The following is a 12,301-nucleotide window of genomic DNA, read 5'->3' on the forward strand; positions in this document are numbered from 1 at the left end:
GGCATAAAGGGTTGAGGTGGCAACCCTAGTGTGGAGAAGAGTTGATGTGGCAACCCTACTCCACAACCTTTCACATGAACTCTTCTCCACACTAGGGTTGCCACTTCATCCCTTTAAACCAGGGCACAAGTTAATTGCACAGGTTCTGTGGCCGATTAAGGTGTTAAATAAACTCAATTGGTTCCTTATGTGCATTATATCAGCCTCAGAACCTGTGTAATGAATATGGGTCCTGGCTTAAAGGGACGAGGTGGCAACCCTAGTGTGGAGAAGAGTTGATGTGGCAACCCCACTCCGCAACCTGTCACATCAATTATTCTCCACACTAGGGTAGCCACCTCATCCCTTTAAACCAGGACACATGTTAATTACACAGGTTCTGTGGCGGATTAAAGCCTCGTACACACGCAACGATTGTTGGCCGACCGATTGGCCGTCTTTTGTCCAGTGTTGTTGTGTTGGTTGAAATGTGCTCTAGACTGCACACGAATTTTATCGGCCAACAACAACCAACTTCAGAAGTGATGTCATGTGCTGGTTTACTTTCCGTGTGTTTTTTCTTCTCTGAGCATGCCCAGTCTTGCTCATCAGATTTTTGTCTGCCTAAATCTGTACTGACTGAGGAACAATCGGCCGTTCTGTTGACGGCCAACAAAAATTTTATAGCCTGCACACCAGATTTTGTTCGGCCGAAAAGTCGCAGTCGGTTGTCGGAAGCATCATACTAACAAGCCGACAATCGGCCGATCGGACGTTGGCCGAAAATTCACGGCCAACAATCGTTGCGTGTGTACGAGGCTTTAGGTGGTAAATAAACTCACTTAGTGCCTTATGTGCATTATATCAGCCTCAGAACCTGTGTGATTAATATTTGTCCTGGCTTAAAGGGATGAGGTGGCAACCTTAGTGTGGAGAAGAGTTGATGTGGCAACCCCACTCCACAACCTTTCACATCAATTATTCTCCACACTAGGGTTGCCACCTCATCCCTTTAAACCAGGGCACACGTTAATTACACAGGTTCTATGGCTGATTAAAGTGGTAAATAAACTCAATTGGTTCCTTATGTGCATTATATCAGCCTCAGAACCTGTGTAATTAATATGTGTCCTGGATTAAAGGGATGGAAGTGGCAACCCTAGTACCCAGTGGGTTTTGGCAAACATTACAGGTGCTGAATCTAAACCCCATTGAAGTCAATAGCAGCTAGATGTTGAAAAAGAGTAATAGCCATTTTCTAGGCTAATAGGCAAGGGATTGTCAAACAAATTATATGGGGGTCTGGGCATTGCCCTGAGGAACATGTACCAAAGCTAAAAAAAAAAGTTTTACACAGTTCAGTTTGGTTGGAAGAAGCAATTTTATTATTGTTTTAAGGGTATGCTACACACGCCCCAAAAAAAGTCATCACTGTACACAGGACGTGTGTAGCATGCTTAGTCTCTGCCCTGCTTTTGGGACCAGTATAAGACTATTGAAGGCTTTTATTAATCAATTTATTAATTTTATTAATCAAAGCCGGCATTACTGTATACCCAGTGTCAGCAGCTGTATCTGTAAAAAAAAAAGCAGTGTGAATCACTGTTTATAAACAACAATGCTCCAGACCAGAATTATACAAAGATACAAAGTAACATATTGGTATTTTTGTATCATTCTGTTCATTTATCTGCAGATCGAAGGACAAATCTTAGATCTGCAAATTATATCAGTTAAAGCAACATAACAAGTAAAAAAAAAAAAAAATAATAATAATTTTTATTTTTGTTAAATAAAATATTCCTTTGTTTAAACCTTTTTTAACCCTTAGTATCAGCCCTGATTAATTCCTTCTTCTCCTACCTTCAACTATTATTTTCCTGCTGTTTTTTTTTTTGTTTGTTTCTATAACTATTAAAATTATTAATATTTACAATTCTTTTTTTGTTAATATTTTTACACATTTAGGCTCCATCCACACTGGCTTAAAAATGCTTCTACAGAGGTTTTGTGTTCTGCCTGTAGAAACAGCTCAATGTTATCCTATGTCTGTGAATCAACTGTGGGTATAGGATTGTGTATATTTATTTTTTATTTTTTTTATTGGTTGAACTAGATAGACTTGTATCTTTTTTCAACCTAAAGTGGAGTTCCACCCTGGGAAAGTTTCTTTTAATAAAAATACCCCCGGGACAGTCAGGGCTAGTGCATTCCACAATTAGAAAAGAAAACAGGCGCCACTGTAGTTAGCCAGAAAGTTTATTGCACAAAATACATACTGACTTACATGAAAGTAAGCTCCAATCCGTATCGCAGCGTCTCCAGCGCACGATCCGGCCGTCCACCGGTCCGGAGGTGATGTCACAGGAAGCTGGTCAGAGACTGGGTAACCCGTAACCACTTTCTCTGAACAGTGCATTCCACAATGGCTAGCCTCTGATCTGTCCCGGGTTGCACTTACCTTTTAGAAGAAATACTTACCTTGAAATTGTATTGTCCAGTGCTGCCATCTCAGGTGTGGGCAGCTTGAAGCCAGCGCGATCCTCTTCTGTGTCCTCTTCCGTCTTCTTCGGTCCCACGATGCACTGCACCAGCCCCGCCGTCACTTCCGGTGCCGCAGCGTCATCCCTGCACAGCTTCTGGGCATGCGCAGAAGCTGTTTAGCAAGGTATGACGGCGCCTGCACCGGAACTGACGTCGGGGCCGGTGCAGGCGCATTGATTCCTGGGAGCGATGACGTTCAGCTCCCAGGAATCATTGCAAGCCAGGAAGTGACGAATCGCCATGGCCACCGAGGGGAGGAAGAGGAAGTAAGGTAAGTATATTTTCTTCTAAACGAGGTAAGTAAAAAAAATAAAAAATTGCGATTATCCATTTGGTTTTCAGGTGACCCGGAGCAAGAAGATGGAGGTAAGTATAATTTTAGGGTGGAACTCCGCTTTAAAGATGTAACTTGGTGTCAATGCACATTAGGACGATTAAGGCATATTTTGAGCTCAACGTTTAGAGGCAGGAAAAAAAAATCTTCTGGTTTCCATTTCTGATTGGAGCTTTCTGGCAGAAAAAAGGAAAACTCTCCTAAACTCGTCTAAAGTTTGTACAAAAAACTCTCTGTATGAGCATTTTTTTCTGCCAAAGGAACTGGAGTTCTGCCTGTAGAAGCAGCTCAATGTTATCCTATGTGTGTGGATCAACTGTGGGTATAGGATTATGTATATAGGATGATTGTTTTTTTTTATTGCTTGAACTAGATAGACTTGTATCTTTTTTCAACCTGACTAACAATATAACTACTGTATGTGTAAATGCACATTAGGAAGATTTAGGCTTCTTTCACACGGTCCGCCTCCGCAGGCGGATCCGTGTTGCTCAGCGGGGACCGCTTGTCCGCTCTCATCAGATCCGCTCCGCTCCGATTACTGAACGGATGGAAAAATAGGGTTTCCATCCGTCCAGATTTCAGCACAGGATCGGATGCGGATGGCAGCGGGTGTCAGCGGAGGTGACCTCCGCTGACACTCGCTGCATGGAGCATCCGATCAGATCCGCCTAAAAAACTGACAGGCGGATCTGATCGGACCGCCCGTGTGAAAGAGCCCTAAGGCATATTTTGAGCTCAACGTTTAGAGGCAGGAAAACAACCATTCTGGTTTGCGTTTCTGATTGGAGCTTTCTGGCAAGAAAACTCTCCTAAACTTGTCTAAAATTTGTACAAAAAAAAAGTTTTTTTCTGCCAAGTGAACTGGAGTTTTTATAAGCCCAGTGTGTATGGAGCCTAAACATACAATAATTCCTTTTACTATTTAACCACTTTACCACTAAATACTGTAATAGTACTGCGGCAAAGTGGCTCTTGTAGGTCTGACGACGTAGACCTACGTCACCAGACTCCTCCCCTGTAGGCGGCGCTCGCGTGCCGCCGGAGGCGCGCTTCCCGCTGTTTTCATTCACAGCGGGAGTCGGGCCAGGGGAGGTGCGGCGGCGATCGCCGCTGCTCTGCCCCGATCGTCGGGGATCTAGTGTGGAGATCCGCCCGCCTGTGTAAACACAAGCGGGCGGATCTCCATAGTGACAGGGAGTGACAGATCGGACTGTTCAGCATAGCTGGACATCCGATCTGTCCATGACTCACTCAGTCACCTCCCCCCCTACACGTCAGTAAGCACCAGGCATACATTAACCCCTCCCTCTCCAATAAAGTTAACCCCTTCCCTGCCAGTGTCATTTTTACAGTAACAGTGCATATTTATAGCACTGATTACTGCAGTAATGTCACTGGTACCCCCAAAAGTGTCAAAAATGTCAGTCAAGGGTCCGATCTGTCCGCCGCAATGTCGCAGTCCCGCAAAAAAAATCGCAGATCGCCGCCATTACTCATTAAAAAAAAAACACAAAAAATGACATAAATCTTTCCCTTAGTTAGTAAACGCAATAACTTTTGCGCAAACCAATCAAAATACGCTTATTGCGATTTTTTTTTACCAAACATGGGTAGCAGAAAACAAATTGGCCAAAAATTTAAAAAAAAATTGGTTTTTACATCTTTTTTGGGGGGAATTTTATATAAAAAAAATGTGAAAAATATTGTTATTTTCTCAAAATAAACGCTCTTTTTTTGTTTATAGCGCAAAAAGTAAAAATTGCACAGGTGATCAAATACCACCAAAAGAAAGCTCTGTTTGTGGGAAAAAAAGGACGTCAATTTCGTTTGGGTACGGCGTCGCACGACCGCGCAATTGTCAGTTAAGGTTGCACAGCGCCTAATCGCTAAAAGTGGCCCAGACGTAAGACAGCAAAATGCTCTAGTGGTAAAGTGGTTAAAAAATGGCAAAATATAAAAAACAAAACAAAAAAAAAAAAACACTTTATTTCGTTTGCAAATAAACTGCAATGTTTTGTACCAGAATCATAATTTTAGCATAATTTTTTTTTTTTTTTTGTCTAAAAACTTTTATTGAAAGTGTTTCGGTACAAAACATACAATGCATAATAAAACATCCATACATCATATATAAAGTTTTGTGATATACATATAAAAATATAAATCCAAAAAAAATAAAAAAATAAATGTTTAGCGTAATTTTAAACAGGACAAATTACATAATAAAATGCACACTTTTTGGGAAATAGCACTATTTTTAAACTAACTTGCTCAAAAAAAAAAAAAAAAATAGAAAAAAATGCATTACGAACGGGGCCCTCTGATTCCTCCTGTATCGGATTGTATAGTAACAATCGTATACTGTCTGCCCTCATGTTGTAAAGCGCTGCGCAAACTGTTGACGCTATATAAATCCCATATGATAATATTGGTTTTTATTTTTGTTAAATTTTAGTGTCGGTTCATACTATGGCGATCCGACTTCGGGGGCGACCTGTGAAGTCGCGTGCACCGCGACTTCAGTGCGACTTGCACGGACTTCACATAATGGAAGTCAATGCAAGTCGCTCCGTTGTCGCCCCGAAGTAGTACAGGAACTATTTTCTAAGTCGAAGCGACTGGAGTCGCTCCTATTAGAACGGTTCCCGAAGCACAGAATGGACCGCGACTTGTCAGGCTGAAAAGTCGCCTGACAAGTCACGGTAGTGTGAACCGGGACTTATTGTCTAAGGATTGCAAAAAAAAAAGAAAATCATTAGAGAATATCATGAAAAAGAACACTTTGTTTGTCCTTGAAAAAAAATAATATATGTATTACCTTGTTTTCTTAACAACTTGCCGACTGCCTACTGCAGATATACTGCGGCAGGCTGGCTCGGCTGTGCGAACTGACATATGGGTACGTCGGTTCGCAGAAGCGCCCTCATTTGTAAGCGGGGAATCCGATCCATGGGACCGGCAGCCGCAATTGCCGCCGGGCACCCGCGATCGCTACCCGCTGTGAGAGAACGACGGTCTGCTGTTGTAAACACAGCAGGCCGTTGTTCTCTCTGGAATGAACACAGAGAGCCTGTGATCCTTCTATTTAGGATCACAGGTCTCTGTGTTGATTCCACAAGTCCCTCCTCCATACAGTTAGAAAACACCCCCTAGGCTCACATCTAACCCTTTGATCACCACTGGGTTAACCCCTTCCCTGCCAGTGTCATTAGTACAGTAACAATGCATATTTTTAGCACTGATTACTGTAGTAATGTCACTGGTCCACCCAAAAGTGTAAAAAATGTCAGTTAGGGGTCCGATCTGTCCGCCGCAATGTCGCAGTCCCGCTAGTTCTAGTTAAAAAAATAAAATAAATAAAAATGACAAAATCGTTCACCTAGTTAGTAGACCCGATAAATTTTGTGCAAACCAATCAAAATACGCTTATTGGGATTTATTTTTTACCAAAAATATGTAGCAGAATACAAATTGGCCTAAAATGATGAAAAAATTTGATTTTTAGGAAGGGAAGTATAGAGTGCTCTTAGTCAAATATTGATTGTCAGTATTTTCTAAGGCCAATATGAAATGAATGGATGTGGTATGAATGCCTACAATATATGGCTCTGACAGGTGGTCCTCTATCTACCCCAGGAACTTAGTTAGACTATGAAATGCTCATGTCTTTTCCATTAACCTTTCATACAGTAGGGTGTCCACTGTCTCAGAAGGGAAGGCAAAGTATAGAGTGCTCATTGTTAAATATTGATAGCCAGTCTTTTTTTTAGGCCAATACTATACGAATGGATGTGGCATGAATGCCTACAAAATGTGGCACTGATAGGTGTTCCTCTACTCAGAAACTTAGGAAGACTTTGACATTGTTGTGACTTTTCCTGTAACCTTTCAAGGTGTTCACTGAAGGGAAGGCATGCATAGAGCGCTGATAGTCTAATATTGATTGCTGGTATTTTTTAAGGCCAATATGATATGAATGGATGTGGCATGGATGCCAACAAAATATGGCATTGAAAGGTGTTCCTCCTTTCTATCTCAGGAACTCAAGAAGACTATAAAATTACTGTTTTTTCCTGTAGCCTTTCGTAACGCAAAAAGCAAGTATAGAGTGCTCATAGTCAAATATTGATTGCCAGTCTTTTTTTTTTTCGGGCCAATTTGATATGAATGGAAAAGACATGGATGCCTACGAAATATGGCACAGGTTTTCCTCTAATCAGAAACTTAGAAAGACTTTGACATTGTTGTGTCTTTTCCTGTAACCTTCCATACAGAAACGTGCCCACTGTCTCAGAAGGGAAGGGAAGTATAGAGTGCTCAAAGTCAAATATAGATTGTCAGTATTTTCTTAGGCCAATATGAAAAGAATGGATGTGGTATTAATCCATACACAATATGGCTCTGACAGGTGGTCCTCTTTCTATCCCAAGAACTTAGCAAGACATTGAAATGCTTGTGTCTTATCGTGTAACCTTTCATACAGTAAGGTGTCCACTTTCTCAGAAGAGAAGGCAAATTATAGAATGCTCATTGTCAAATATTGATTGCCAGTCTTTTGTTTTAGGCTAATATAATATGAATGGAAGAGACATGGATGCCTACAAAATATGGCACTGACTGGTGTTCCTCTACTCAGAAACTTAGGAAGACTTTGACATTGTTGTGACTTTTCCTGTAGCCTTTCATACTGCAAGGTCTCCACTGTTTCAGAAGTGCACAGAGCGCTCATAGTCTACTATTGATTGCTGGTATTTTTTTAGGCCAGTATAATATGAATGGGTGTGGCATGGATGCCTACAAAATATGGCACTGATAGGTCTTCCTCTTTGTATCTGAGGAACTTAGGAAGTCAATGACATGTTTGTGTCTTCTCCCCTAACCTTTCATAATGTAAGGTGTCCGCTGTCTTCGATGGGAAGGCAAGTATAGAGTGCTTATAGTCAAATATTGACTGCCAGTTTTTTTTTTTTTTTTTTAGGCCAATACGATATGAATGGAAGACACATGGATGCCTATAAAATATGGCACTGTTGTATAGCTAAGAAGGTACCATTTACACCTAAGGGAGTAATTAGGGATAAGGAGGGGCGCTACGTTATGGTGCACGGAACAATCAATGAACATGAAGTGACTTTTTTTTCCTACTACGCCCCTAATGTAGGTCAAGTGCCCTTTTTCAGTGATATGTTAAATGTGATTATGCCTCACGCAACGGGCCACGTGGTATTTGGGGGTGACAGCAATGTCACCTTGGATCAGGTCATGGATAAGTCTAACTCTTTGAGAGCGTCTCTGAGACATGCCCCACGGCAAGGCGTCCGGCTGGCCCGTTTGCTGCACTCCGCCGGTCTGGTGGATGTGTGGAGGAACGACCACCCGACGATGCGGGACTTTACTCACTACTCCCATGCACATAAAACTTATGCCCGCATCGATCATCTTTTTGCCATGTCGGCTATCCTCCCTTTTGTGTTGAAAGCTCAGATAGTCCCCACCCCGCGGTCTGACCACTCTCCAGTAGTGATGACGATCTCTGACCTGTGGACTAAACCTAAACCGTCCTCCTGGAGGCTCAATGCCTCCCTGCTCAATGACCCTTCAGTTTTCCAGGAAGTGTCGGACTGTTTGTGCCAATTTTTTGCTGATAACCCTGTCACGGACACCTCCCCCACGATGGTCTGGGCGGCGCACAAAGCGACGATCAGGGGTAAACTCATCCAAATAGCCGCTTGGAAAAAGCGAGAACGAGGCGGGGAGATAACGCAACAGGAAGGGGTCTTACGTGACCTCTTGAGGGAACAGAAAAGGGCTCCGGAGGTAGATATCAGACATAAGATTGATGCGGCCCGAGTGGCCCTCAATTTTAGCCTGACCACTAGGGCGGAGAAGTAATTCCGCTGGACGGGAAATCGCTATTATACTTTGGGAGACAAACCCCACACGCTGTTGGCCCGTAAGCTAACTCCAAGACCCTATTCACCAGCGCTTCCTAAACTGAGACTTCGGTCTGGTCTTTGGACACAAAACCCCCAATTGGTGGTAAACGGGTTTTACCATTTTTACTCCAAACTCTATTCCCAGCCGCCACCCCTCCGCCAACCCCTTTTTGATGACTTTTTCCGGGATATCCCTCTACCTCGGCTATCCTCCCCCCATGTGGATCTCATGGAAAGGGAGTTCTCGGACTCTGAGGTACTGGCCGCTATTAAAACCATTAACCCTGCTAAAGCACCTGGCCCCGATGGGTTTTCCGGACACTATTGCAAAAAATTTAGTGAAACCCTCGCCCCTCATCTTCGTTCCTATTTCAACTCCATTAGGAAGGGTGTGGCTATCCCTAAGTATGAAAACAATGCGTTCATACATGTCATTCCTAAGCCGGGCAAAGACCATGGGGATTGCCTCAACTATAGGCCGATATCACTCATTAATGTGGATCTTAAGATTATGGCGAAAGTACAGGCGACCAGGTTGAATTCTTTCCTGGCGGATTATATCCACCCGGATCAAGTGGGTTTTGTCCCTGGTAGGCAGGCCCCAGACCAAACTAGGCACGCACTTAACATCATATAGGCCCTTCAATCTAACTGGGATGGTATGGGGTGTAGGAAAGGCATGCTATTATCGTTATATTTACATAAGGCATTCGACTCCCTGTCTTGGGAATACCTAATGCTGACTCAGGAACGTTTTGGCTTCGGACGCAATTTTCTCACCCTTATCTGAACGCTGTATGACAACCCTATAGCGAGGCTGTCTATCAAGGGCTATGATTCTGACTTCCTGTCGATACGCAGGGGCACACGTCAGGGGTGCCCCTTGTCACCTCTCCTCTTTATTTTGGCCTTGGAACCGCTGGCCACTAAGATTCGCCTTAATCCGAATGTTCAAGGTATACCGTGCGGGGGCCTAGAACATAAATGTGCCCTCTTTGCAGATGACATCTTGATGTTCATCTCGAATCCGTTGATATCTCTCCCTAATTTGCTCAAGGTCCTGGCAGAGTTTGCATCCCTCTTTGGCCTGCGGGTTAACCCCTCCAAGTCCCAGGCTTTAAATTTGACATAAGAGGCGGCCACACAGTCGGCTCTCAAGGCTAGTTTCACTTTCACCTGGCAGGAACGGTCACTGCCTTATTTGGGGATACACCTTACGCCATCCTTTGCTACACTATACACACACAATTACCCACCCCTATACAAACAACTTGGGGAGGACCTCACTCGCTGGTCAGCTAACCCTCCATCGTGGTTCGGTAGGTTGAATTCAGTCAAAATGAATATCTTGCCTAGATTGTTATATTTGTTTCGCACTTTATCTGTAATGCTGAACATGTCGGATCTCAGGGAATTTCAGGGGACACTTTGTGTGGGGGGGCAAGAGGCCCAGGGTGAACAGACGTACTCTCTTCACCCCGAAGCTTAGAGGAGGGCTGTGGGTCCCTGATTTGGTAAAATACTATTACGCGGCTCAACTTGCTCATTTAGTCCGCTTTCACTCCCAGAATCCTCACCCCATTTGGATGCGATTGGAATCGGCCCACTTACCAATTCCGATACATCACGCACTCTGGTTAAGGGCCAAGGACAGACCGGGGGTGCTTTGCCCCCCTCTGTCCTTCTCCCTGGGTATATGGGATAGACTCTCGAAAAGATACAGTTTTAAATCTCCCCACACGCCTCTGGCGCCTCTATTGGGCAACCCCCTGTTTCCCCCGGGCCTATGTCCCTCGGCGTTTGAGTGGTGGACAAACAAGGGACTTCTCCGGCTGGCAGATCTGTGTGATCACCGCGGATTGCTTCCTAAGAATCAGTTGCAGGAAAAATATTCCCTCCCGGGCAGCGAATGCTACCGCTATACCCAAATTTCCCATTATGTAGCCTCTCTAAAAAACAAAAGTGACATCACTACCTCCACACAAATGGAGTTCCTATGTCGCATGGTGGACAACCAAAAAAGTTACATATCCACGATCTATAACATGTTGCACGATGACGATACTAAACTTCCGTACATGCTCCGCTGGGAGGAGGATCTGAATGACAATTTGGAGATCGCGCCGAATGGAATTCCTTAGCACAATCTAACTTCAAATCCCTACTTAATACTTCCTTGATAGAGGCTAACTATAAGGTGTTCCTCCGCTGGTACATGGTCCCGGTCAGGTTGGCGGCGGCGGATCGGACTGCGTCCCCCGATTGTTTCCGGGGATGCGGACAGGCGGGTACTGTATTCCACACTTGGTGGGCTTGCCCGAAAGTAAGGCGCTTCTGGATCCGCACGTACAATTTAATCTATTCCTTGACGCAGGTTAATTTGGTTAAATCCCCCCAACAAGCCCTGTTGGGGGGGCGGATCGAGGGGGAGTCTAAACCCACTAAACGCCTTATAGCTTTTATATTCACAGCGGCTAAAATTGCGATCGCCCCCTCCTGGCGCTCTCCTGTAATACCACTTGAGCTACTCAAAGCCAAGCTGACATGGATCATGATAAATGAACGGATGGTGGCGCTACTTCATGATAAAATGCGCTTGTTTGATAAGACATGGGACCCCTGGCTCAGATATTTGGCAGGTCCCCATTGAGGGGGGGAGTGCCGTTGTCCCCCACGGGGGCTGGGGGAAATGGGGGGGCCTGGTGGGGGTGGGCGGACCCCCCCCTTCCTTTTCTATCCACCGCTACTACTCTCTTCTCCTATCTCCTTCCTTGCCATTGCTTGGGCCCTCGCGGGCTACCTAACTTCATTCTCTCTTTTCCTTCTCTTTTCCTCTGCTCCCCTTCTCTTCGTTCATTCCTTCCCCTTCTTTTTTTTTGTTTGTTCTTTTTTTTTCTCCCCGTATTATCATTCTTACTCATTACAGTGCACAGCCGGAAGGTCGGTGCCCCCCCTCGGTTTGAGGTGGGGTGCCGAGGCCGGGGACCACCTCCCTTCTGGGGCGCAGTATGTTCCCATGTGGGGCGCCGGGGGGGGGGGGGCGGGGTGGGGCGCCGGGGGGGGGGGGGGGGGCCCGGGACCGCTGGCCAACCTGGTGGCCGGTTTGGGGCTCTGCTCTGACCCTGACTTGGGCTGCCATTCCATGACTTATTCTGTTTATATCGAGTTTCTTACTCCGGCTATATCTGTGTCAGTTGTGCTTCAATTTACATTTTGAGAATGTTATGCTATCTCTGTTGTATATGACCAAGCCTTATAGGCACACTTTGCACTGTTGTATATTTTGCTTACCTTTTCGTAAAACTTTAATAAAAATATTGGAAGATAAAATATGGCACTGATAGGTGTTCCTCTACTCAGAAACTTAGGAAGACTTTGACATTGTTGTATCTTTTCCTGTATCATTTCCTACTGCAAGATGTCCACTGTCTCAGAAGGGAAGGGAAGTATAGAGTGCTCTTAGTCAAATATTGTATTTTCTTAGGCCAATATGAAAAGAATGGAT

At 44.5% G+C, this 12,301-nt stretch overlaps 1 protein-coding gene across 1 annotated transcript in view; it reads left to right on the forward strand.

The window, feature by feature from the left end:
- Positions 1-9,025: 9,025 nt before the first annotated feature.
- RP1L1 (RP1 like 1) overlaps positions 9,026-12,301 on the forward strand; it is a gene marked incomplete at both ends in the record, with an annotated part of 51,353 nt that continues 48,077 nt past the window's right edge. The window contains one exon of the mRNA XM_082250536.1: positions 9,026-9,386. Coding sequence (XP_082106662.1) covers positions 9,026-9,386 — 361 coding nt within the window. The remainder of the gene's footprint in view (positions 9,387-12,301) is intronic.

The sequence above is a fragment of the Pelophylax lessonae genome (genome assembly GCF_965119305.1).
Source record: "Pelophylax lessonae genome assembly, chromosome: 3".
In the NCBI taxonomy this organism is placed as follows: domain Eukaryota; kingdom Metazoa; phylum Chordata; class Amphibia; order Anura; family Ranidae; genus Pelophylax; species Pelophylax lessonae.